This window comes from Ovis aries, chromosome 18 (genome assembly GCF_016772045.2).
Source record: "Ovis aries strain OAR_USU_Benz2616 breed Rambouillet chromosome 18, ARS-UI_Ramb_v3.0, whole genome shotgun sequence".
NCBI classification, from domain to species: Eukaryota; Metazoa; Chordata; class Mammalia; order Artiodactyla; family Bovidae; genus Ovis; species Ovis aries.
The window spans coordinates 29,954,164-29,982,017 of record NC_056071.1 but is presented as its reverse complement, the minus strand read 5'-3'; the positions used below and the strand labels follow the sequence as shown (position 1 = coordinate 29,982,017).

The following is a 27,854-nucleotide window of genomic DNA, read 5'->3' as shown; positions in this document are numbered from 1 at the left end:
TAGTTGTCTCTAACTTCCTTAGGAGAACGAACTAGGTAGAAAGATGGCTTTCTTCGGGCTCTGAATCACCTATAAGCCTGGCATGGCAAACGTAGCTCAATAGGAAGGGATTGGGTTTGGTCCTCTGGAACTTCCCTAGTGAACCATCTGCATCCCAAGGGCGGCCAGAGGCCAAGAAAGGGCGCTGAGCTTACGTCTCCTTTAAGAGGTGTGGCCTCGCTGTAGCCACCACAGGAGTGATTGGCTGAAGCTGCCTGTCCCGGGGCGGGACTCGGTTGCTAGGGAGCGGAGCGGGGGCCCTACGGAGACTGCGGCGGCTGCGCGTAGGAGCGAGGTGCTTGCTGGGGCTGGGGTGCGCGACGGCGCCGGGGGCTGCGGTGAACGCCTCGCAGGCCGAGCAGTTCCCTGTGGGGAGGCGCCGTCGCCATTGCCACCTCGCTCGGTGAGCGCGTCCCGCTCGCCGAGCAGGGCCGCAGCCGACCGGCGGCACCATGGGCCAGTGTGGCATCACCTCCTCCAAGACCGTGCTGGTGTTTCTCAACCTCATCTTCTGGGTGAGCGTGGCCAGCGGGCGGGAAAGGGCGAGGGGCCGGCGGTGCGGCCCGAAGAGGCCTCGGCTGAAGCGCCGGTGGGGACCCAGCGGGGACACAGGCTGGGTCGTGGCTGGCGCTGAGGAGGTGGGGGAGAGACGGGAGTCTGCGGCGGAGACCCGGGAGGGCCTGGCCCCGGAGGCCGCTTCGCTTTGGTATCTCGGCGGCCGGGACGAAGACTTGGGGTGTCGAGGGCGGTGAGGAGAAACCCTCGGGGGCTTCTGGCGGCCTCCCTCCCGGGCCCAACGCCCCGGCCGGCGGGCTCTGTGCCAGGAGCCCGGCGCTGAGAGCCCCCCCTCCCCCGACCTCCCCCCGGAGCAGCCTGCTGGACGGAGAGCTCACATTGCAGATTCTTTCAGGACATCAAGCTCGAAATAGGATATTCCCCAAAGGGTCGGGCTCCGCTTTCTTTGTCAGGGCCCGGAGCCCCCGCGGCTCCACTGGCAGCCCCGAGGCAAGCGAGCAAACGGTGCAAAGTGCGGGGACGCTTCCGACTCAGGCGTGAGGAATTTTGCCTTAGAGCTCTTTGTGTGGGGAGAACTGGTCGACTGGTTACCAGCCCAGAAAACGGAAAGGTTTCAACTTGAGAAGCTAAATAATCCTGTGAGCAGAAAAATCAATCTTATTTGTTTGGCCATGGGGGTGGGTAGCCTGAGATTATAAACCTTGGTTAAATATGACTCGAGTGTCACAAGATCTAGAAAGCGATGAGTTCACTTTCAATAAAAGGTGGCTTATGAATTTTTTTGGACACGCCCCCAAAGAAAAGGCCCTTTGTAAAGCACTTCATTTTACTTCAGGTCCTTATCTCGTCAGGGACTTTTGTAATAACCTGTGTTATTCCTGGCAGCCTCTCCACCCTCTAGTTCATCTGGACCTTGCACCCGGATAAATCTTATAAAGCTTTTCTTCCTTCACATCATTTTACTTCATTTAAAAAATAAACACACACCCCTCCCCCAAAGCTTCAGTAGTAGAATAAAGTTCGGTGCTCTCCTAGTGTTGCAACCAAAGTCCTCAAATCATCTTTTACTTCCTCACAATTGACCATGTTCTTAAACACCTGGACACACTTCTCTGTCCCCAGTCTTCAGGACACTTCTTGAACATTTCCACTTCCCATCCTTTTGTATGCGTCCATTCACCTCTTTGCCACAAACATACCTAAATTGGAAAGAATCCTTTCCTTCTTACAACCCGGTTCCCTTCTCCCCCTGCAAAGAATGAAACTTTTCATATCCTGACTGCTGTAGCGTAAAAGAATAATTACGCATCACAGGGCACTTACCACACACATCTTTTGCCATAGAGTCTTTCAGGGTATGGTGTGATGAAAAGAATCCGGACTGAGAGTACTGTTCAGGATCACCCACGTGATATCAGGATTCCACGATTTCTTCTTTTCCATTTAGAGCAGTGTTTCTTATACTTTAGTTTGACTTAGAAGCCTTTTTAAAAGGTAAAAGAATCTCCTAGTATCTCCAGATGAGAAACACTATCAGATAAGATTCTTAAGTGTAGACTTAGCTTTGTATCCTTTACAGTCCCTTATTATTTTTATGGGCATCCAGTTTGATTTTGAAGAAGAATCTGTGTACTATCAGGTGACTTCTAGGCCTTTCAAGCTCAGGGACTGGAATTGTTAAACAAAATACTGGAAATACAGGAACCATTTTCTTTAAATAATTAAATTTTCATTTAAAATTGCAGTTTATTCAAAGATTCATTCATCTTTAGAAATTATATAAGTATATGTACTATTATTGGCACTTAGTGAAGAAGGTTATGTTGAACTTCGGTTGTGCTTTTCATGGTGGGTTCTTGCCAAGGCTGAGGTTAAACACCCTTTATCTAGGTTAGTAGAATAGTAAAATGTTTGTGAGGTGAGCTGTGATGAGGAAGTTAAGCAGACATGTAGGGGAAAAAAATGGCACAGAGCAGGATTCATGTAACATAACTAAGAAGGAAGCAATATTAGATGAGTCTCCCACAGAATTAGTAGTTTAGGGACCAACTGTTGGAATCTGATGATGTTGGTAATCATAACTAAATTTGAGTGCTTTTTATACCCAGGCACTGTGCTAAGCACTTTAATGGAATAAAGCCTCCTAACAGCCTCATTTGGCAGGGAATATTATGCTTCTCTTACAGATGAGGATATTAAAGTTTACTTAAAGTGGCACACCCAAGGTGGGGCAGAGCCAGCCTTCAAACCCAGGGTGTCCTATACTCTAGAGCCTGTGATGTTAGAGCAAAGTGTGATTTCAAAAGACTTGCAAAGGGAGCAAGGACCTCTTTAGGCAGTGTTAGACTCACTTGCTCCAAAACATGATTTTAACCTTGTTTAGAACTTCCACCAGCATTTAAACTGGACTATTTAACTTGTCAGTTTAAAAAATTAGGTCATTATGAGGAAGTACATAAAACATGTTAACCTGTTCTTCCTGGTTTTTTATATTGCATTCTTTAGTTCTGATAAGTGTATTCTTTTATAAGTGGTTCGTTCCACCTTTTAATACCTTAATGTATCAGTGTAAGAATAGGCATTCCCTACATAGAGCATCTCTAACATTTATCTCGGTTCCCCTGGGCAACGTTTCCCTCATAGCTCAGTTGGTAAAGAATCTGCCTGCAATGCAGGAGACCCAGGTTCAATTCCTGGGTCGGGAAGATCCCCTGGAGAAGGAAGTGGCAACCCACTCCAGTATTCTAGCCTGAAGAATCCCATGGTCAGAGAAGCCTGGCAGACTACAATCTATGGGGTTGCAAGAGTTGGACACAACTTAGCGACACCACCACCACCACTGGTCAGCGTTAGCAAAGATTTTTTTTAACTTGCATTGGCTCTTTACTATCAGCTGACTGTTTATAAATGTTGGCATTTAATTGCTTTGGCAACATATTTAAACTCTGCCTCTTAATATCTTGATATCCTGGTTCAGTTGGCAGTTTGTTCAGTGAGTTGTGATGTGGAAATAGATATGTACTTGAAATGCTTAGAATCGGCATTAGATGATATAACAGCCAAAGTTGTTAATGTTGACTTGGTATAGATTATTGTGGACAGTACAGTCTAAGAAAATTACTGTGGAAAGACACAAAGGGGAAGCAGTGGTTTCTAAAGTTCTTAAGCTTGTCTTAATGGAAATTGAGAGCTCATCACCAAATTCCAGAATATTAGGGCCTGTAGCGTGAGAGGTGATTTTGGACAAGTGAAGGGATGTACAACTTGGATCTCTTTGTTTTTTACAGAGTGGCATAGCTTTAAATGTAAGTGTATTAGTGCTAGACCCATGATGATTTTTGGAAGACAAAAGTGTTTAGTTACTAAATTTTGAAGGCTATTAGAATAAATAGTCATTAATCTCTTCTCTAAACTGCACTTTTGCTCCAAGGTCAGACAAGAGTCTTAATTCGATCTGACCTGGGAGGCCTCATCTAAAACAAGTTTAAATCAGTACTTGATAATTTCAGGTTTTATTCTGTTCAGTTAATTGAGTATTTAACTAAGTCCCATGTTATACAAATTACCTTTACTTTTTCTACCCTAGAAGAAGAGCCAATTGGCTAGTGTTTATTTTGCTCACACATATCTTAGGCATTATAGAGACTGTAAGAGAAAGCTTTGTCCCTGCTTGCAGAATTTCTAGTCTGGCACATCTGTTTAGGGTGTTGTTTTTCATCAATATGAAAGGGCATGGTAATACTAAAACGGCTCTGGAGTAGGAAATACCACAAGGTTAAACACCTTTTAAAGGCTTTTGGAAACAACTTTAGAATGTGGCAGCTTAACTAATCATTCATTCATATGAAATACAAATCCTATTTAAAAGCCTTATTTAAGCTTTAAAATTTGTCTTATCTTTAAAAAGTTTCAACTTTCATTTCCCTCTGTAAATCCATAAAATTAAGGAAATGTGCTTTGTTAAGCAGATACTACACAAATGTTTAAGCACCCACTTTTTGCTTATATTACTGAAAAAGTAGTGGAAAAGTGAAGATCTCTGTTCTTACAGAGCTTTACAGGACAGACAGTTAAAAATAAGCAAGAAAAATAACAGATAGTGATATGTTATGCAGAGAATTAAGACAGAATGATGTGATAGGTTGGCAAAGAAGTCTTTTCCAAGGAGGTGAAATTTAATCTGGAATGTGTGAAGGAACAGATGTTGGGGTGATTTGGAGGAAATGGCAGACATTTAAGACAAGGAACAGCCTACAGGCCCTAAGGCAAATTTGATGTGTTCAAATTACCAAAAGAAGTTTTAGCTGTACCTTCATGCTTTTGTTTAAAAGATAAAAATTTATAATGAAATATTTCATTATAAATGAAGAAAAACTGTTTGTCACACATCTCCATATACATGTTTTGTGTTTTCTAGCACATCTTGCACATTCGAGTTGAGAATATGATACTTTTTTTTTTCTTTAATTTTTATTTTTACTTTATTTTACTTAAAAATACTGTATTGGTTTTGCCATACATTGACATGAATCCACCACGGGTGTACATGCGTTCCCAAACATGAACCCCCTCCCACCTCCCTCCCCATAACATCTCTCTGGGTCGTCACCGTGCACCAGCCCCAAGCATGCTGTATCCTGCTTCAGACATAGACTGGCGATTCGATTCTTACATGATAGTATACATGTTACAATGCCATTCTCCCAAATCATCCCACCCTCTCCCTCTCCCTCTGAGTCCAAAAGTCTGTTATACACATCTGTGTCTTTTTTGCTGTCTTGCATACAGGGTCGTCACTGCCATCTTTCTAAATTCCATATATATGTGTTAGTATACTGTATTGGTGTTTTTCTTTCTGGCTTACTTCACTCTGTATAATCGGCTCCAGTTTCATCCATCTCATCAGAACTGATTCAAATGAATTCTTTTTAATGGCTGAGTAATACTCCATTATGTATATGTACCACAGCTTTCTTATCCATTCATCTGCTGATGGACATCTAGGTTGTTTCCATGTCCTGGCTATTATAAACAGTGCTGCGATGAACATTGGGGTACATGTGTCTCTTTCACTTCTGGTTTCCTTGGTGTGTATGCCCAGCAGTGGGATTGCTGGGTCATATGGCAGTTCTATTTGCAATTTTTTAAGGAATCTCCACACTGTTCTCCACAGTGGCTGTACTAGTTTGCATTCCCACCAACAGTGTAGGAGGGTGCCCTTTTCTCCACACCCTCTCCAGCATTTATGAGAATATGATACTTTAAACTGGACCCTTCATCTCCCATCCTGGTATTTGTTTCTCTACCTCTTGTAGTCTCATCTTCATGAGTGACTGCTCCGACAAAGAATATGTCATTGGAGCACACCTTCAGCTAACAGATTTCTTTTTTCATAGTTGTTTCTCAGTTTACTAGAAGAAAAGCAAGTTATCGTATATAACAGGAGACCTATTTCTTGTCTTTGACAGTTAAGAAAATGAATTATTTCCAGTCTTACTGCATTCTCAGTCATCTGTCCACTGGACCAAGTACCTTGTGGCTGGGAGTTATTAACTGAAAGAACTCAAAGCAAAGGGAATGTAGGAGGACTCTCTTTAATTGGCAATTTTTAAGAAATAGGTTGTTTATTACCTTTTTAGGGTATTTATCATGCTTTGAAATATTTTAATGAATTTATTCCATAAGATCCAACATTAAGAATTTTGCAAAAAAATTTATTCCATAAAATTTATACTTGCATCAAACAAGTATACCCTAAGACTCATTCACTCAGTAAATACTTGCTGAATATCTGTGCTTTACCTGTTTGAGAAATGCAAAAGGTATAGTTCCTGCTTTCTAATAGCTTATAGGAAGAAGGGTCAGATAGACAGGCAAAATCATTTAATGTTCTAGTGAATTTAATTTCTAGCTGCTCCTCTCCTTCCCCCTTCCACATGGACAGTCTCAAGTCTTCCTTTAAAAATGTCATCTCTTTCCTCCCTCCCCCTCTTTAATAGTTTGGTAGAGCCAGTAGCTGAGAAAAATTATTTGCATTAATGTATTTGTTTTTTACTTACTAAAAGGAAATCTATAGTAAATGCTGACATACTGTATTTTATATTGTTGTTGCTATTGATTAAATACATAACCCAAGCAAAGGCAAACTCCTGTTATGAAGTTGAAACACCTCAGGCTCTAGTAGTAATAACTGACTCTTTACAGTTAGAGTTGGGTATGGGGATAGAGAGTCTCAAAGAAAAATGCATATTTAAATACTCTGAAAATACTCTTTCAGATGACCCCTGGAGCCTTGCAATCTGAAAATATCTAATTTCCATGCTGTTAAAATAGTTTGACTATGGCAGTTGCAGATCTCCAGTTTCACTGCAGCCTGAATGTTTTAGATTTTTCAACTGGGAGATAAAAATTGGATTAATAGAAAAATTTTGTTAAGCTAGATAAACAATGATTATAAAAAGTCAAATACAGAAAAAGTGAAAATAGGACAGAATTGAGGAACATGATCTTTGGAATATCTCCAGAGTAATATTGGTTTAAAGGATTAAAATATTCTTTCTTTAAGAATAATGGCAATAATGATAGTGATATTGATAATGAAGGAAGAAGTGGCTTATTGTCAAAATTATACATCTTGAAGTAGGGTTTTGTTTGCTTGTCTCCTTGATAGGTGATATTTATGGCAGAAAAAAGATGCATACTGAAGTGATCAGAATTGTGTTAAGTAGTCAGAAAACATATAAAGATGAGTCAAAGCCAGGCAGACCCAAGAAAAGTTATAAACAGGGAAGATTGGCAGAGGTGCCTAAAACATTTGGGATTGAAGAGATTCCTATTTTATGTTTTGGTTAAGGACAGATTTAAGAATTCATTTGTTAGAGAACAATGAAGGCTCAATTTCAGATACAATTTTAAATATTAGCTTTCATGATTCTGCAAATATATATTTCCTTTTTAAAGAAGACACTGAAAAATATTTTAATGTTACCATAATTTCGCCACCAAGAGACAACCAGTATTAACATTTTGGTGTTTATAAATATCCATGCATAAGTGTGTTTTTCCCCTAACATACCACAAGTGTGTTACTAAATTATGCTTCAACATATTTAAGGGCTCTAATGCAAATATATCTCTGGATGCTTGGCTTTTTTCTTTGTGTGTGTGTGTGTGTGTGTGTGTGTATTCTTTTTAATTTTTATTTTTTTTTTATTGAAGGATAATTGCTTTACAGACTTTTGCTGTTTTCTGTCAAACTTCAACATGATCTTTTGTTTTTGCTATTGTAGCATTTTGATGAATGCACCTTGTACAAATCTTTTGTTTCCTTCTGACCTCCTTTCTTAAGAATAGACTCCTAGAAGTACAGTTAATAGGTACAAAAGCATAAATGCTGAGGCTAATGATGTGTTGCCAGATTGCATTCCAGAAAGATTCTTCTTCTACTCCTGAGGGCTCTTCTCTCTGTATCCTTACATATCTTTGAATACTGCTTGTGTTTATTATTGACCAATTTGTTATGGAGAAAATGATATATTTAATAGCTTCCCAAATTCTTGGTTAAAATAGCTTTAATTTCTGTTAAGAGGATTTGAAATCTTTGCTATAGTCTTTTTTTTTTTCTTTTTCTTGAGCGATAAGAAAAATGTGCAGCATTGGACTTGGTAGAAGAGTAATTCTGTTCAAAGATATGAAGTATTTTATCAGAGTAAGTCAGAACCAAAACAAATATGTTTGACTAGAAAACGTTATGTAAGTAGTAGAATGATGAAAGATTTAAGGTGATTTTAAGAAACTTATGGCTTGAGGGTGGAGTTTGGGGAAGCTTTCAGAAGTACACTGTATAGGGACCTACCTGGTGGTCCAGTGATTAAGATTCTGCACTCCTAATGCTGGGGCCCCTATTCAATCCCTGGTTAGGGAACTAGATTCCACATGCCACAGCTAAAGATTTCTTAAGCCGCCACTAAAGATCCAGCATGCTGAAACGAAGATCAAAGATTCCACGTGCTGCAACTAAGGCTTGGCACAGCCAAATAGATAACTTTTTAAACTTGGAAGATAATTGCTTTACAATACTGTGTTGGTTTCTGCTGTACAGCAGCGTGATTCAACTCAAAGTATAGGTATATCCCCTCCCTCTGAAGCTTCGCTCCCAACCCCCAATCCCACCCCTCTGGGTTGCCATGGAGTACTGGGCTGAGCTCCCTGTGCTGCGCAGCAGCTTCCCACCAGCGATCTGCTTACACATGATGGTGTGTATGTCAGCGCTCCTCTCTCAGTCACCCCACCCTCTTCCCCTAATGTGTCCACAAGTCTGATCTCTACCTCTGTGTCTCTATTCCTGACCTGCAAATAGGTTCGTCAGTACCATTTTTTTTTGTATTCCATATATATACGTTAAATGTGCTGTATAGAATTACCAATGGATTCCTTGTAGGAGAGAAGGGAGATAGGTACATGAGAGACTATTGTGACCATACAGAAAGCTCTGAGTTAAATGTTTAAAAATAAATATACCTAAGATGAATTTCTGCTGCTGTTTTTTCCCCTCTCTGCTTTTTGAAATCTGCATTCTTACAAAGTCTGTGGAGTACACAGTGGTTTTTGCCAAGTTTTTCTATTTTTTCTCCCAACATTCCAGTCGCTTCTGCTTTACCAATTGATTGTTGGAGGCAAAAATCACACAGAGAAGTATAGTTCGCAGGTGAGAAGAATTTGTCAGACTCTGCTTTTAGCTGAATGACTTAAGATGGCCCCTTCATCTTTACCCTGTCCTGCAGGAAAATCACTTGTGTTCTTCTTTGCTTTATCTTCACCCAGATGCTCTGCGGGATGCTTCTACCTTCACATTTCTAAATTTCCGTACTAATACACTTTCACAGCAGAGCTCTTTCATCTCCTGTTGTGGGATAGTCTGTTCCGGTGGCAGGCTCACTGTGCTTGATGTGCTACCTTCCATTTCCTGTTTCTTCTTTCTTAGGAAAGTAAAGAATTTAGGAGTTTTGTGGATTATAGTATTTCATCATCTCTCTCAGAAGATTTGAAAAGTACAGAAACAAAACAACTAGTTTCTAAACCAAAACACTGGTTTCTAAACTATAGAAAAATCAATCTTACATAACAGTGAAATTTCTTACTTTAAAAGGGCTTTACATTTGTATGTAGGGAGTGAAAGGGTGAAAGGATAAAGTGAAGTGTCATGCTTCTAAACTCATACTTCTAAAATTTTCTAACAGGTAGCTTTATTTTTGGAGGAATAGCTTGGTGTTGTGCAAAAGCACTGGCTCTCCTAAGGTTTTACAATTTTGTGACAGTTTAGAACCTGAGTTTATTAAAGGGTAAGGAAGAGGGACTTCCCTGGTGGTCCAGTGGCTAAAACTCCATGCTCCCAGTGCAGCCGGGGGAACCAGGTTCGATCCTGCTCAGGGAACTAGATCCCACATGACAGACTAAAGAGTTTGCATGCCGCAACTAAAGGCCTGGTGCAGATTTTTAAAAAGGGTAAGGAGGAACAGTTTTCAGAAAATTCTCTTTTTTTTCCCCTATTGTTTCAGCTTTCAGCCTTTCCCTTAAATTTCCCTTCACTTCTTTGTAAAAAGGATGAATATTTTTAGTATACTGTCCTCCACAAATCCTCCTTATAGGCTCAGATTTTCTCGGTGGTGACTAAAGCAGTTCAGCTGCTTCCAAGTTCTACATTTCATCCCCTCTGCAGCTGCTTTGTTGGCAAAGCCCAGAGCCTTTGATAGATCTCAATCCCAGCATGACCCTTCAGAAGAAGGATTTAACCCTGCTCACCTTTTAGCCTTTCTAATAGCCACCGGTCCTATGTTAAAAATCTTCATGACTGCAAGTCCCTAGTTAGGAATTACTTATAACCTTCCTTACATTTACTATATGCGCCCCACCTATGTTTGTCATTTGGATGGTTGGATGTCATTAAAGCAGTTGTTTATTGCTGTTTTTAGGTCTTCAGCTCTTGTTAGGACACCTTCTCTGTATTTTCAAAGTAACTGATGTCTTTCATAAATTGTTTATTATACAACTTTTGTTAAGCACTATGTATACATGTCATTGGGCTTCGAACCTGCCTACCAATGCAGGAGGCATAAGAGATACAGGTTCGATCCCTGGGTTGGGAAGATCCCCTAGAGGAGGGCTTGGCAACCCACTCCAGTATTCTTGCCTGGAGAATCCCATGGACAAAGGAGTGTGGCGGGCTACGGTCCACAGGGATGCAGAGTCAGACATGACTGAAGCGACTACACACACACACACACACACACACGCACACACACACGTCATTAAGAAAAGAAAATGGGTTGCAAAGAGACATGACTGAAGCGACTACACACACACACACGTCATTAAGAGAAGAAAATTTAGAGGACACCCTCTATGAGTTACTTGATTTATATAGTTTCATATCAGCAGTCACTGCAGTTTTTCTTGGTATGTGCAATGACTATGCTGCTTCCCCCTGTATGTTGTCAAAACAGAAGCATTATGTTCTCAACTGCACTGTGTGACTTAGATGTTGACTAGTTTGCAGCCTGGGGAAAGAAACTTCTCTCAAATCTATTAGAAAAGGAACAGGCAGCTTTATAAATGGCATCTCCTCCTTGCATTGTACTCATTATCTGTCTGGGTGGAGGCTGGCCGCACAGGAAGTGTTTCGCTTGGCCCAGTCCCAGGCCAGCACCAAGGGTGAGCCTTGTAGGGACCTCAGACTCATTTCATATCTAAAATGGAAATAGTTCTTCAATGTCCTGTATTTCAAATTGTTGAGTACCTATATCTTCCAGTTTTATTTTCTATCAAATTTATGTAGCCTTTAATTACCTTTACTAGCACCTCAAAGATGGAATTTATTTTAATTCAAGCCTTGTAAATGAAGGTTGCCTATTAGAGTAAGAAAAGCTAAGAATCCAAAGAATAGAGAGATGACTAGTGAAAACAAACTGGATAAAATTTGATTGCTTCATATATAGGATTTCTTCTAATTCAGTTTGGGGACTAAAAGTATTTACTGTAACAAAATGTTTGTGTGTACATATATGTATGTTTGCATATCACACATATGTAGTCAAGAAAAAGTAGTTTTGGGTATGAGTGTTAAGTATTCCATATACTTCTGTGGTTAATGCACCCAAAGTATTTAACTGTTTCTCCTCTTTTCTCTCTCTCATGTCTTCCATCATCCCATAATAATATGTCCCCAAAGTAAGTAGGTCAGTGAACTGAGGGTCTTTGAACAGGTTCAATTGCTGTAAGTAAAGCATTTGTAAACTAATGTATTCCAAATGTGATGGCCATTAAGAATTAAGTAAGCTGGATTAAGTTGCTAAATCTTATTCGAATAGTGAACTAAAATCTGTAAGATTGAACTGAAGAGGAAACAAAGCAAATTCAAACCAAAGATTTATGATTGAGCTTGAAGGGCAGTTTCAAGGGAAGGGATGAGATGAAGTGTTCTCAATGAATTTTGACAAATACCTACCACGTGCCAAGAGCTGCTCTGGGTGCTGGATGGTGGTTCAGGGCTGAAAGACGGACAGGCAAAGTTTGTGCCCTAAAGGAATGCAGAGATTTATATAGTTATAATTTCAACACTTGTGATAAATGCCGTTAGAGCTATGTAGGGGATGGTCTGTGACCAAGGGCACCTAATCCCATCTGAAATGGTCAGGAATGGTTTCCTAAAGAAGAGGTGATATTTACACTGCATCTTAATGGGTGACAAGGCGTCCTGAGCAGATGAAGAGGGCAGCAGAGGTAAAGAAGTGCGGGAGTGTGCAGTGCATTCGGAATAGCAGCTTTCAGTAGTGCAGGGTGCTTGAGAGGCGGGGAGTCCGAGCCCAAAAAGCCGGAAGGAACAGCTGAGTTTATCAGAGGCCTTACTTGCCTCATCCTTTTTTTTTTTTTTTTTCGGGGGCCGGGGGCTGGGGGCGGCTCGGCACATGGCCCCCGGTGTGTGTCTGTCTGCCATGCTGCCAGCCTGCTCCTGATGCAGCCGCCCTCCCCTTGCCCCTGGCACTTGCCTCATCCTGATTTTAAACATGCTAATGCCTTGTTCTGGTTTATATTTTTAACAGAAATAACTGATCATATAAAGAACATATTAAGGGACAGAGGGAGGGTGAGCAAGTAAGGTTTAGGGTGAACAGTGGTAAGGCCTGAATTAAGCATTGCAGAGGGTTGAAGAGAAGTTAACAGTATTCAGGTGGTGTTTTAAAAGTAAATCTGGGGCTTCCCTGGTCGCTCAGTGGTAAAGAGTCAGCTAACGTGGGGGATACACATTCAATCCCTGATACGGGACGATCCCACATGCTGCAGAGTAACTAACCCCATGTACCACGACTGCTGAGCCGGGGAGCCCGTGCTCCACAACAGAGTACCCTTCATTCAGCCACAGAGGAAAACCTGTACAGCAATGAAGACCCAGCACAGCCATAAATAAAACTATTAAAAAATAAAAAAGGAAACCTGAAGGAGTTTGAAGATTGATGGGATATAGAGGTAGGTCACAGAAGGAGTATAGAGTAACTCTCAGGCATTTGACTAGGAAAAGTAACTGCTGCTGTTTGCTCTGAAATACGAAATATGAGGGCAGATTTAATGGAGTGAGCAGGAAGGCAGCGAGGGTTTGAGGTAGGTTGAGGTCAGGGCGACTGTGGGACTTCCAGATGGGGATGTGTAGTTCCTAGCTGATGGCTTGGGTGGAGAGCCACAGTGACTGGTGAAGCCATAGCTAGGCTAGCCCAAGGAGAGCCTACAAAATGAGAACTAAATAGGGCCGAAGGTAGAACCCTGGAGATCACTAACATTTGTCTGGTAAAGGAGAGTCCCTAAGGAGAATGAGAGAGCAAGCAGTGCAAGAAATAGGAAGAAAGCCAGCAGTAGGGCCTCCTGAAGGCCAGAGGAGAGTTTGAAAAGGATATAGTTTCTTAAATTGGCTCCATTATTCTAGTTGACGTCTGTTAAAAAGTCCATGTTATTTATTTATTTATTTTTAAAGTCAAGTTACTTTCTCAACTTTCTATAAATGGAGTCTTTTCCTTCCAGATCTGAGTGATTCTACCGGCCTAGTGTATGAAAATATACTGATGATGCCCAAGCTTGCAGAGTCCCACAGACTTAAACTGCTTCCAGGTTGAGAAGAATAAATGATATCATTGTGGAGGCTCTTTTGTAGTTTGAAAATTAATGCTGTATGTGTTAAATTTTAAAGATTGGTGAAATAATTCTTTTTATATGAAAGCCTCAAAATGATCTATAAATGATAATTCATTAAACTGATGTTTTAACACTTAGCCTCACACTGTATTTGCTCATTCACATAAAAGCAGGCAACACTGGGCTGTCAGCATTGTGCTGGCAAAATTGACACAAGAGCAAAATTGACAATATGAGAGGAGAATGTATGTATTAATAAAACTCTGTAGGTGGAGCACAGTGTCTGCAGCAGCAGCTGTTTTATGACTTTCTGCATTCACTTCCCGGTAGGTGCTCTAAAACTTTGTACCTCAAAGTGTAGCTCAAAAATCAACAGCGTTAGCTGGGAGTTTGTTGGAAATGGCAGAATCTCAGGTTCCACCCCCAGACCTACTGATCAGTCTGCAGTTTAATAAGATCTTCAGATGATTCCTATTTACGTAGTTCAAGAAACACAATTCTAAAGCATAGACTTAAAGGGTTTGCAGTGGGCTTCCCTGGTGGCTCGAAGAAGGCAGTGGCACCCCACTCCAGTCCTCTTGCCTGGAAAATCACATGGATGGAGGAGCCTGGTGGGCTGCAGTCCATGGGGTCGCTAAGAGTCAGACACGACTGAGCGACTTCACTTTCACTTCACTTCCGTGGTGGCTCAAATAGTGAAGAATCCGCCTGCAATGCAGGAAACCCCAGGTTCAGTCGCTGTGTCAGGAAGATCCCCTGGAGAAGGGAATGGCAACCCACTCCAATATTGCCTGGAGAATCCCAGGGACAGAGGAGCCTGGTGGGCTACAGTCCATGGGGTTGCAGAGTCAGGAATCACTGAGTGACTAACACACGCAAAGAATTTGCCAAGTTCTTTAGTCATTCAGCCCTCTAGCTTTACCATTTCACAGTCTCATCTAGGACAGCAAATTTTTTAGAAGTGGGTATCATGTATCATGGTTATTAGTTACTATTGTATTTTCTTTCCCCAAAGCAAGAGATGAGAGTATAAATGCAGATTCTAGAGTCAGATTACCTGGGTTCAGGTCCTGACTCTGCCACTTGTCCTGATTTCCCCATTTGAGGGGGGTAGCCCTCACCTCTGTGCTGATCTGTAATTGACTACAGAAGGCCTTTGGGGTCTGTGTGTGTTTTCATTCTTGTCATCCGTATTATGTGTGGAATTAATGGTTTCTCAGTCCTCGATGAGCCAGCAATTACCAAAGAGTAGATGGAATTTGGAAGACTTTTCAACTTTAGTAAAGAAATGTTCTTACTAATGAATAATTTTCAGCTTCACTGAAAAAAGTCTACAAATAGATTTAAAAGTGGTGGAAAATCTCATTGAGTTCTAATGTGCCAAGAAATAGTGGAAATGTTTACCAGGGGTTGGAGAATTTTACCAGCGCTCTGACCTTATTTTCTACAGGGAGCCGCTGGCATTTTATGCTATGTCGGAGCCTATGTCTTCATCACTTACGACGATTATGACCACTTCTTTGAAGATGTGTACACTCTCATCCCTGCTGTGGTGATCATAGCTGTTGGGGCCCTTCTTTTCATTATTGGGCTAATTGGTTGCTGTGCCACAATCCGGGAAAGCCGCTGTGGACTTGCCACGGTAAGTTAGTTCTTCCCTGACCGTATGTGTCATCATAATATGTGGGAATATTCATTTGTGTTACTTGCTTGACTTGAGCATAAAAGTCCGTATTCTCTTTGGCTTTCTTTATAATTGGAATAGAATTAGCACTTGTCTTAAACTTGTAGCAGTTAGCTCAGATAATTGTTTTTTATCAAGAGAGTATTTAGAGCTATTTTTTCATTTGTATTTAATTTTTGATGATGTTTCCTTACATTTTCCTTACAGTTTGTCATCATCCTACTCGTGGTTTTTGTCACAGAAGTTGTTGTTGTGGTTTTGGGATATGTTTACAGAGCAAAGGTATGTTGTCTACTGTAATTTATATGTTTTGAAAGGTGGTTTAAGTGTTTTGAGTGAAATAGAACAAACTCATTTTCAGAGTAAACATTTTCTTTTGCCTTCAGTTTAGCCACCACTTGAAGAATATAAAGGTAGTTAGAAATTATGTGTCAGGATTTCTTGTCTCATTTAATATAACAAAGTGTTACTCTGCTGCTGTCCTAGTTTTAGGTGGTGCTTGTTTAGTTGCTAAATCGTGTCTAACTTGCGACCCCATGGACTGTAGCCTGCCAGGCTCCTCTGCCCATGGAATTCTCCAGGCAAGAATACTGGAGGATTTGCCATTGCCTTCTCCAAGGGATCTTCCCTACCCAGGAATTGAACCCCGGTCTCCTTCATTGCAGGCAGACTCCTTCCGACTGAGCTACGAGGGAAACCCCTAGTTTGTAGACAGTTTTCTTTAAATGACTCTAGTTGTTGTTCAGTTGCTAGTCATTCCAGCTCTTTGCAATCATGGATGGCAGCATGCCGGGCTCCCCCATCCTTTACTATCTCCCAGAGTTTGCTAAAATCATGTCCATTGAGTCAGTGGTGCTATCTAACCATCTCATCCTCTGCTGCCCCCTTCTCCTTTTAACTTCAGTCTTTGTCAGTATCAGGCTCTTTTCCATTGAGTTGACTCTTCACATCAGGTGTCCAAAGTATTAGAGCTTCAGCATCAGTCCTTCCAACTAATATTCAGGGTTGATTTTCTTTAAGATTGAATGGGTTGATCTTGGAATTCAAGGGACTTTGAATAGTCTTTTCCAGCACCACAATTCGAAAGCATCAATTCTTTGGCACTCAGCCTTCTTTATGGTCCAACTTTCATATCCATACATGACTACTGAAAAAACCATAGCTTTTGACTGTACAGACCTTTGTTAGCAAAGTAATGCTTTTTAGTATACTGTCTAGGTTTGTCATGAGAAAGTGTAAGTGGTAGTCACTCAGTCGTGTCTGACTCTTTGTGACCCCATGGACTGTATCCCACCAGGCTCCTCTATCCATGGGATTCTCCAGGCAAGAGTACTGGAGTGGGTTGCTGTGCCCTCCTTCAAGGGATCTTCCCGACCCTGGGATCAAGCCCACATCTCTTATGTCTCCTGCATTGGCAGGTGGATTCTTTATCACTAGTGCCATCTCAGTCTTTGTCATAGGTTTGTCATAGCTTTCCTTCCAAGGAACGAGCGTCTCCTTGACTGTAGAATGATCTACAAATGAATAATTGGTCAGTTGAGAAATTTGTTCAAATTTCCTTAGTCCATAGATTCCCAGATTTCTATTTTAGAAGAACTAAATTAAGGATTTCATTTTCCATTGCCTCTGCAGGAAAAAATGCCTTGGTCTTAGACATAGAAGGTTACTGGGAGTTGGTTTTCAGTTGCTTGGTTGTGTTCAACTCTTTGTGAGCCCATGGACTGCAGCATGCCAGGTTCCCTGTCCTTCATTATCTCCCAGCTTGCTCAAACTCATGTCCATTAAATTGGTGATGCCATCTAACCATCTCATCCTCTGTCATCCCCTTCTCCTCTTGCCTCCAGTGTTTCCCAGCATCAGGGTCTTTTCCAATGAGTCAGCTCTTCGAGTCAGGTGGCCAAAGTATTGGAGCTTCAGCTTCAGCATCAGTCCTTCCAATGAATATTCAGGGTTGATTGCCTTTATGATTGACTGGTTTGATCTCCTTACTGTCCAAGGGGCTCTGAAGAGTCTTCTCCCAACACCACAGTTCAAATGCATCATACTGGGGGTTGCAACCCTCCAACTTGTTCGTGAGGAACAAGGGCCCCTACCAACACAAACACCAAGACAACTATAGCCACTCCCTTCTTGTCCTTCTTTCCTCTTTTCTGGTCATTTCTTCTTTTCTTGCCCCTTTTCTTTCTATTTTGCCCACTTTTGCCTTCCACCTACAGCAGCATTTAAGGCTAATAGGCTGCTTTAAATTAAACTATAGAGCTGTTATGGGCTTCCCTGGTGGCTTAGGGGTAAAGAACCTGCCTGCCAATGCAGGAGGCATAGGTTCGATCTCTGCATGGGGAGGATCCCCTGGAGAAGGAAATGGCAACCCCCTCCAGTATTCTTGCTTGGAAAATCAGATGGACAGAGGAGCCTGGGGGGCTGCAGTCCATGCATTAACAAAAGAGTTGGACACAACTTAGCGACTAAACAACAACAACATAGAACCGATACAAAGGCATCCTAGGCTTATTCTCTGAGTGCACTTGGGGTTATTCTCATTGTAACTTATGGTTTGGAGTCAAAGACATGATAGGCTGATTTACTATTTAACCATTGCTGTATAAGGTACCAGACAGCTATGCTATAAAAAAGAATGCAATGGATCATACCCCTGCCAACAGTCTGGGTATCAATTTTATGATCTTAACCACATGACTGATAAAATTACCAAATAGGTCCCATCATCTTAGAAGTAGGGTAAGGAGAATCTGGTACAAGCAAACTTAATTAAATGACACTTTAGTTGCCTCTCTGTTGGCAGTGATATGTTTTGAAGAGTTGATTTCCTGATCGTTTTTTTTAGATCTGTTGATTACTTTTGCATATTTGTCCAAGTCTAAATAAACATAAGTAAAATGTAATATTGGTATTTGTCCCAAAAGTATCCTGTGGGTGCTTTTTAAGTTGTTTAATTTTTACCTCCTTAGGAAAGGAAAATGAGTAGGTCTTCTAAGAACCCCATTTGAAAAAGGAGGTGATATATTTATAATCTAGGACACTTATCTCAAGGCTCAACTGCTTTCTCCCTCTTTCATAAATAGGTAGCCTGCCATCTTGCACACAGTCATCTCTTTGATTGCTTTTAATCTAATGTAATATGTCTGACATTTTACCTGAGTCTACCCGAAGGCAGGCAGGGAGATAACTTTTTTTCTTACAAGAAATTCATAGCACTATTTTGAAACTTTACATATGTGCCATTTAGGCATTTAGCTGGAGTCTTCACTAATGTTACTTTCACCAATATTTTTGAGGGACTAGATTCTTTGTTTTGATTCAGGTGGAAAATGAAGTTGATCGCAGCATTCAGAAGGTATACAAGACCTACAATGGAACCAACCCTGATGCTGCTAGCCGGGCCATTGACTATGTTCAGAGACAGGTGAGTTCTCTTGAAGCTGGAGAACCAGTCACTATTGAGTCAACATTGAACTTAGCTCTGTTACTGTGTAAATTAGCAGTGTACCGTAATAGCCATGGTTAGCTGCATAATGAGTCCAGTATTTTTACCTTCACCCTTGAAAAGTTTTTTCCACCATTACCTAGCATAGCCATAAGAAGCATCTGCCCTTCCTCCTCAAAAATAATTAGCTAAAGGTGTGATAATGAGCGAGAGGTTTATGTCACAGGAAAGTTGAGAGCCCAAATGAACTTTAGAGGAGGTAAGAAGTCTTTCACATACCTTTAGAAGATAAGACCGGCAAAGATAACAGACAAAACCGTAAAAAAAGAAAATTATTGTAGACAATTTGAATCATACCTCAAGGTAGAATCATCTAGTAGATCTTTGTATTCATAAACTCACCTCAAAATGTATCGAGTTTTTGCCAATCTTATTTCATCTATCTCATCTTATTTCTTACTCCCACATGTCTTCTGCTAATTATAACTTAGAGTAAATCCCAGACGTTTCAGACAAAAGATTTTAAATACTTTATCTTTCGATATAATATTTAATTCAGAATCAGATGTTTAACAGGCAAAATTAAAGATTTTTTTCTTAGCTATAAACTACCCCTTGTTGGCAATATGATTTTTCAGACAGAGGGTCTAGAACCACTAATTATATGTAGCAGTTTAAATTAAAGTTAAAAATTCACTTCCTCAGTCAACACTAGCCACATTGTGAGTGCTCAGTAGTTCCGTGTGGTTAGTTGCTACCATACTGAGCTTACAGACCTACAACATTTCTGTCATTGCAGAAAGTACTCTTGGACATCCCTGGTCTAAAGTAGCTTAAAGCTCTGCAGTGCACAGAACTCTGAAGTTCAACACAGGGCCTTGTGTTCTATGAGGACTGATGTCTCTATTCTCTTCTCTGTTAGCTGCACTGTTGTGGAATTCACAACTATTCAGACTGGGAAAATACAGACTGGTTCAAAGAAACCAAAAACCAGAGCGTCCCTCTTAGTTGTTGCAGAGAGAGAGCCAGCAGCTGTAATGGCAGCCTGGCCCACCCCGCTGATCTCTATGCTGAGGTAAGTTCAGTTTCTTGACTAGCATTTGAATCTAGCCTGGTAACCTGTTTTCTTGGTGAATTATCTCTACCTAGAACTTTTCTACCTTCTTTTACTTGCCTTTAATGTCATTTAATTTTAATATAAGTTATTTTCAAGTGCATTATCTTTTCCCCTCTTGCTGTTTGTCATTTCTGTTTCTGCCAGTGAGTAGTAATGTGTGACCTTGCAGCTTTTCCCTTTTTAAAAAGACTAATGAAGATGACTTTGGGTGTTTCAGGGGTGTGAGGCTCTAGTTGTGAAGAAGCTACAAGAAATCATGATGCATGTTATCTGGGCAGCGTTGGCATTTGCAGCTATTCAGGTAAGCACAGCTAGCCAAGGAGTTATCAGAGTGTCCTGATTCTCCAGTGTCAACACCCAATGGTTTTTAACCACCAAGCGCGGTTAAGCTTTGTGTATATGGATAACTTGGAAGTGACTGAGGTACAGACACCAGTGTCCAACATCTTCTATTTCCTGTCTCCAGACATAGACCCAGAATGATCCCAGAAGCCAGAGATCTGGATGGGGAAACCATGGACGGGGGATTTCTTATTTTATTCTCTTGACTTGATTAGTGAGTGACCTGTTCAAAATACAGACTGTTGTCATAGTGTATTCTTGGGAGGTGCTTTAGTAGAACTTCACACAATTGTTAAAAAAATCAAACTGCTTTATTTTAGCTTGGAGATGGAAAGCTTTATTTTAATTTTTTTTTGTTTCTCTTTCCATTTCTTGCTTCCTGTCTCCAAGGGATTTATATGTTAATATACATACATCAAGAACTGGCACTACACTGGTCTCTTACATTAATAGGAGCAACTTTATCATTTTACAGAAAAGACTGTTAAGTAAAAACTGAGGTTTAACTGCCCTAGTATATGTGGATTTAGTTTTTTTAGACAGATTGGCATCAAGAAGTCTGTCATACCACTTGGCATATCTGGAAATGTCCTGTGTCTTTTTGGCAGCTGAGGGTACCTGTCCCAGCTCCTACCAGTGAAAACAGTCTTTTTTTTTCCCCCTTATTAATAGCTTGTACAAAGTACCTGGTAATTGTTTTAATCACCTCTCACTTTATCAAAAACAAACAAACCCACACATATCCTTTATACCTCATCAGTTCAGTTCAGTCGCTCAGTTATGTCTGACTCTTTGTGACCCCATGGACTACAGCCCGCCAGGCTTCCCTTTCATCACCAACTTTCAGAGCTTGCTCTTACTCATGTGCATCGAGTCAGTGATGCCATCCAACCATCTCATCCTCTGTCATCCCCTTCTCCTGCCTTCAGTCTTCAATCTCATACCCACCTAGAAAACAAATAAGGAAGATGACTATTTATCTGCCCAGATAAACTACCTACATTCCTAGTTTCTCAGGTATATATATTTTATCTTAGGAATTCTGTTAGAGGAATGTTACAACAGTTTGAAAATGATTGAAAATCCTTTGCATCAGATCTAGTTCTCAGAGTGTTCTTAGTGTTCTTTTAGTATATTCTTGAAACGTGCTTCAGGTCCAGAGAATCTATTCTAGCACATTATTGACCAGAGACATATCAACACCACAGGCATTAATTTATTTCTGCAAAAATCACCCAGGCAATAATGTGTTAAAGTTTTTATATCATTTAATTGCTAGATAAACCAATGTAATTGCTAATATATATGTAAGTTGCTTGGCTTGTCTGCTTTCTGTATATTTGAACAGAAACTAGTGTATTTAGTAGGAAGTGCCTTTTAAAATGGCAAAAAGGTGATTGTTTACTTTGCTGGTATTCAAACACCTCTGAAATTATTGATTAAAAAGCCTAGCTCTATTTGCTATGGTCTCTGCCCTTCTAAGCATTTACTCTGTGGCTCAGTGTAGCAGTAATCTGTAGATCAGCAGGGATGTATTTCATATTTTCTCTGTGTAAACACTGTCATTTAGCTAAAAATAACGAAACATGAAGGTAGTGTCTTTACCCAAGTGAAATCCTGATCTGTGCATTTTTAATAACTTTATGTGTGGTAATAAAGCTGCATATATTAGCATGCAGCAGAAAAGCTTAAGAAGTTTATGATGCTTATGATCATGAAGTATGCAAAATGTATATAGAAGGCTAATAAAAATCAACACTCAAATATGTCCCTCATCTACTTGAGCTTATTAACCAGCTTATTAATATTTCTTCGTTAAATATTTTTCAGTGGGGACTAATAAACATTCTAACCAGTCTCTTAAATATGCCTTCTTATACCATTTTATAGGTAAATCACTGTGGCTTAAATAATATCTGATAAAGCTTTGATGTTTCAAGTTCCACAAAACTAAGTCAGAGATTGAGAACTTTTGCAGACTTGAAACATAGTGGTTTTAAAAATTTTTTAAATTTTAGTTTTAAGAGAAAAAACATCCATTTGTAGTAAAAGGATTTTCTAATATGTGTGAGTACCTGTAAATGTTTAAACTTTTGGTATTCAGAATCTGATGTAGATTGGTGCCCAGGATATGGAAAACCTAGGTGAAGGCAGAAACAGCTCAAAGAGCAATGAGCTTTTATATTTACCGTGATAGAGAAAGAACTAGAAGGATGCTTGGAGATTCTCCAGTCCCTGTTCCCTTAGTTTAGAAGACCTTGAAATTGAGGAAGAGCAAGGATAGCATGACTTAGGACCATCATTAAATCTTGAACCTTGTCTCCATGTGTGCTCTGCCTCTGATTACAAATTGAAGAATTAAGATTCTCAAAAGATTAAATTCCTAAATTCTGTTATGAAATCCGACAGCAAATTGACACTTTAAGCTGGATGGAATACAAAATGTAATAGCATTGAAAAATTGTTAGCGTTTTTCTTCAGGTTCTTAAGTGGGGAAGCTCTAAGAGCTATTGCGGTAAATCGTTTTATTTAATGGTAAAGAAAGATGATTTTTGGTAGCATTGTGAGTATCAAAACTATGCAAGTGCTGTCTCCTTTGATTTTGATTTGTGGTACCATTAAGCTACATTTCATCAGTGTTCTAAGACATAAAGGTGAATTTAAGATAAAATTCTCTCATAAGTTAATTTACCAATAAGAGCTTGTTGTTTGAGTGTCGTGGGCCAGTCTGCCCACCACCTTTTTTGGTGTGAGCCCCGCTCATTTTATGTATTGTCCATGGCTGCTTTTGTGTTATGGTGACAGAGTTGAGTAGTTGCCACAGAGACTAATTTTGTGTCTTGGTTCACAGAGCCGAAAATATTTACTATAATTGCCCTTTATGAAACATTGGCCCACCCTTGTTCTAGTCTTGTTAAGTGGTCTAGGTTTGGATAGGACCAAAATGATCAAGGGGAAAAAACCTGAAAAGTGCTGGTTAATTGTTACAACAGGATTTTTAAATATAAGAGAATGAGATTTTAAAGATTTTGCACACTCCTTATACTATTAGTTTATTAATCAGCAAGATATTTCACTTCTTTGATAGTAACCAGGCTCTTAAATGTACAAATAATCAGCTATAAAGTTTATATTTCAACAGTCTGGTCATAATAATAAAATCTAGATTTTTGATTTGGCAAGCTCTTCTAAGTATCAGGTGCAGGTAAAGCTCTCTACAAGGCAGTATGGGAAAAAATGGAAATTGTCAGTCCTTGGAGTCTCACAATGCTGTCACGTCCTTAAGATGGAATGATCAAGAGCAAAATTTTACAGAGAACTGCTTCCCAAGGCCACGCTGCTTTTTTCTGGTCTGTATGCCAAGTGTGAAGGAGGCTGAGACTGCCATTTCCTTCCTGCTTCTTCTAACTTCTATTTTAATTCATTAAAATGAGTTAAAATACATATGTAAATAGCACTTTGGATTGGGCCCTTTAGATAGTTAAAATTGAGTGGCTTAATTCTGACCATCTTTTGAAAAAAATATTTCAAGTAATTCTTCCTTAAAAACTTAAAACCAAAGCTAATTCCTGAGTAGCTAAGTTGTGGTTTTTGGTTTTTTTTTTTCAATTTGGGGAAAATTAATCTTAATTGTTAACTTTTTGAAAATTCTTTAATTTAAAAGCCCACTTGATAAATTTTTCTTCAAATGATAAATATTTAATAATAGGTGAAACTCCTGCTCAAATCTTGACTCCAGTTCTTGAATCCCTCCTTGCAGAGGCAACCACTGTTCCCAGTTTCCTATATATCCTTCCAAAAGTAGTTTGTGGTTAAACAAGCACATAAATATTTTTTATACAAATAGAAGCTGATAGGATGCAATTTTCTGCTTTGTTTCTTAAGATAATTGTATGAAGCCTCCAGTTTTAAGAAATACTGCAGACCGAATCTTTATGCGTCTTGCAGTTTCCCTCAGTGGTTAACATTTTGCAAAACTGTTATATATCACAACCAGGACATTGGCATTGAGACAATCCACTGGTTTTATTTAGATTTCTCATTTCTATATGTGTATTCAGTTCTGTACAATTTTATGACCTGTTTGGTTCTTGTATCCACCACCACCACAGTCAGGATACTGAACAGTTACAACACTATAGAGTCCTTTATAATTGCACCCACCTCCCTCCCACTCCTCCTCCCCATACCCTGGCAACCACTAATCTGTCCTCCATTCCCAGAACTTCATCATTCTACAAATACTATATAAGTGGAATAATACATGTAACCTTTTGTACCTTCTTGAAGACAAATTAATATGCTAACCACGGCTACCTATAAGTATTCTATTTTTTTACCTACTTCATAATTTATTTGCATTAATGGGCACCTATGGAAGTGTTGCTATTACCAAAATGCAAGTAGTGAATACCCTCTGTATGTATGTGCAAAATCTATAGCAAAAAATTTGTAGCCATTAAGTTGAGGGGTCAGAGAATAGGGATGACTTTTTGATAGGTGTTTCTAAATTTTTCTCAGAAAAGAGTGTTTCCAATGTCCAGTTCTAATTACCTTGTGTAAAATACCTACTTCCCCATGATGCCATCTATTGTGTATCTAATTGTGTATCATAGAACATTTTAATCCTTGGCAGTCAGTTTTTTTAATCATTTGCTTATGTATTTAGTAATCATTTTTGCTGTTGGCTGGGTGTTATATTTGGACTAGGTGCAGATTACTTCTCATGACTTGAATATTGTAGGGATAAGTTTCATTCTAAGAAACCACACTGGAGCTAAAACATTTGTGATATTTTTAAATCTTTTGTTGGAGAACTTCAATAATCAATGAGATTTTAATGTAGCAAAGCTTTGGAAATGAACCTGTAATACTTAGTGATGAGGTTTGCATTATAAGAAGTTATTGTGTAGCACTTAATTTTTTTTTTTAATTTTTATTGGAGTATTTAATGTTATTAAACAGAGTCATTTCCAGGCATGAGTAGGATTTTATCAAGCTTATTGAATTGTTTTTAAATCAGTACAAGTTGATTTAATTAAAGTCAAGAAAAAAAGATACTTATTTCAGACCCCATTTTGAGAGTGCTGACTCCAGTAGAAGTTAACCAGCTGAAAGGAATGTGAGGAGATGAGAATGGGAAGAGATTTTTTTCCCAACCAAATCAATAATTTCAGCGCTTAGCATTTTTATTGCTCAATTTAACATTGCCTGGGAACATAATTGTGTTTGATCTTATAGCTGTTCTAAAAATGTTTTGATGTACAGTGAATGGAAATGTGTTTTTTTAGGAATTAGATACTAAACATGTCTAGAATTGGCTTAAGATATATAGTGAACTTCAACAATATCTTCTTTTAAAATATCTTTAAGGTACTTTGCATTAGTAAACACTGAGCAAATGCTGTTATAATGAAACTGATGAATTCAAGCAGGAAGGATATATCCCAAATAGGTAGAATAGAGGCTAAGTAGGGGGAGAAGTTGGAGTGTGTGACTTCATCATGGAGAATTCAGACTGAGGACTTCCTTTGTCTCTGTCCATGGGTCTCATTAGTAATCTTCCACTTCAGACTTTGAGTGTCTAGTTATAGATCGGATACATTCTGTTGAAATTAGATTGACCCCTGTATGTACAAAGGGCCCTGCCTTTTAAAATCAAATAACTGGGACCTTTCGCTTTCAGTGAAAAGTTAGAACAGCACATTAATTTATTTAGCTCTTTAATAACCGTTTATATTTTGTAAGAAAGCAGGTCAGAAATTCTAGACTCGTTTCTCTTTAATCCAGCTTAATCCTCTCACTTATCCAAAATAACATGGCATGACTTTATTACTACTCCAGTTTGCTACCACAGAAGGATTAGGCCTATTAAAATGATGAAGAAAGTGACCTTTAAAAAGTAATATGTACATAATATCACACAGCTGTCCTGGATTTCAAAAATAATTGCAAAACAGAAACCTTCAAACCACACTTTTTGGTATCAGGATTGGTTCCCCCTGCATAGGGCTTTTGGGCTACTCATATATTGGGCTTTTCATTCTGTGGATTGTCATAAAGCCTGTCTCCCCAAAATCCAGATGTGTGAAAGATAAACATTAGATTTCCTCATATGTAGTCTTGATCATTCCACTCTAGACCTTTGCTGTCTAGTGTGGTAACCACTAGCCACATACACCTGAATTTAAATTAATACCATAAAGAATGCAACTCCTTAGTTGCACTAGCTCCGTTTCAAGTGATCAGGAACCTCATGTGGCTAGTGGCTACCATATGTGACGGCTCAGTTACGGACTGTTGCCATCAGTACAGCAAGCACACTTTTATACAGCCCTGGTCTGGATCAAGATGGGGATGGCACTAGAAGAGCCTGGATATTCTGCTTGCTTCACGGATTATTCTTAGATATGCAGCAGGGATGCCAAAACTGGGTTCTTAGTTCCTAAAAGGATAATGTGTTCATTAGAAATTGCTTACTGGTCGTGATTTTTTTGATGATTTGAGATCTTTGAACTGTGAAACAGTTCCATTGCCAACAAAGAAATACACACTTGCTGTAAGAGGATTTTCAGCCTTTTTTCCCCATTGTTTTCTTCCTACAGCTGCTGGGCATGCTGTGCGCCTGTATCGTGTTGTGCAGAAGGAGTAGAGATCCTGCTTATGAGCTCCTCATCACCGGCGGAGCCTATGCATAGTAGAAAACTCAAGCCTGAGCTTTTCAGTCTTGTTCTGATTTGGAAGGTGAATTGAGCAGGTCCACTGCTATTGGCCTCCTGAGTTCATTTAGTTAAAGCACACATACACAGGTGTTGGACAGAGCAGCTTGACTCTTCATTTGTCTACCTTCTTACCTACCCACCTATGACTTTTTTTTCCCCTCTGTTCTAGCTCTCCGTGTCCATAAGTGTTTTGCGTACGGCGGTAAATGTTCTAATCTCAGAACCGTTTGTGAGTTGCATAGTGTGGTAGAATTAAAGGTTGACGTGGCCCTGCTTCTGTCACCTCCAAGCATAATGGGACTGCTGCTGTAGTATCACCAGGTCCTTTCAGTCTTCACAGTGGAGAACTCTTGGCCAAAGGTTTTGGGGGGGAGGAGGAGGCAGTCAGCTGTCTGGTTAAAGTTAATACCAGATAGTGCCCCTCATCAGTGTCCTTTTTAAAAATATATACTATAGTCCAGTAAGATAGCAACTGTACAAAATGGCTAAGATAGATTTTAGAATCATACCTCGTGTATCTTGGTTCATCTTCAAAATCAGACTGATCTTTGAAACTAGCGGTTTTTAATCAAAGCTGGCTTTATAGGAGGAGTATAATGTATGCACTACTATTTTAAAACAATTAGTGTGAGTGTGTGCGTGTATTTTTGTATGATTGAGCCCATTCATCGTTAAGTCTAAACTCGTTAGAAATAATGTACACATGTAGACTAGCAATAGTATGTAGATGTGATCTCAGTTGTAAATAGAAAAATCTAATTCAATAAACTCTGTATCACCCCCTCAACATGTAGTTTTTAATTATTTGGG

The 27,854-nt window shown here is 39.7% G+C and overlaps 1 protein-coding gene across 1 annotated transcript; it reads left to right on the top strand.

Annotated features, from left to right (window-relative positions):
• Window positions 1-303: 303 nt before the first annotated feature.
• On the top strand, window positions 304-27,831 carry TSPAN3 (tetraspanin 3). Its single transcript, XM_004017830.4, has 7 exons — window positions 304-554; window positions 15,185-15,376; window positions 15,626-15,700; window positions 18,741-18,842; window positions 19,786-19,938; window positions 20,198-20,281; window positions 26,928-27,831. The coding sequence occupies exons 1-7, from the start codon at window positions 492-494 to the stop codon at window positions 27,018-27,020; spliced, it is 762 nt and encodes a 253-aa protein (XP_004017879.2). The 5' UTR covers window positions 304-491; the 3' UTR covers window positions 27,021-27,831.
• Window positions 27,832-27,854: the final 23 nt, after the last annotated feature.

Bases quoted from the DNA above. Each gene is read 5' to 3' on its own strand.
- TSPAN3 (XM_004017830.4), top strand. From the start codon at position 492: ATGGGCCAGTGTGGCATCACCTCCTCCAAGACCGTGCTGGTGTTTCTC. The intron at 15,377-15,625 runs GTAAGTTAGTTC...TTTTCCTTACAG, and splicing joins GCCGCTGTGGACTTGCCACG to TTTGTCATCATCCTACTCGT. The intron at 18,843-19,785 runs GTGAGTTCTCTT...CTTCTCTGTTAG, and splicing joins TTGACTATGTTCAGAGACAG to CTGCACTGTTGTGGAATTCA.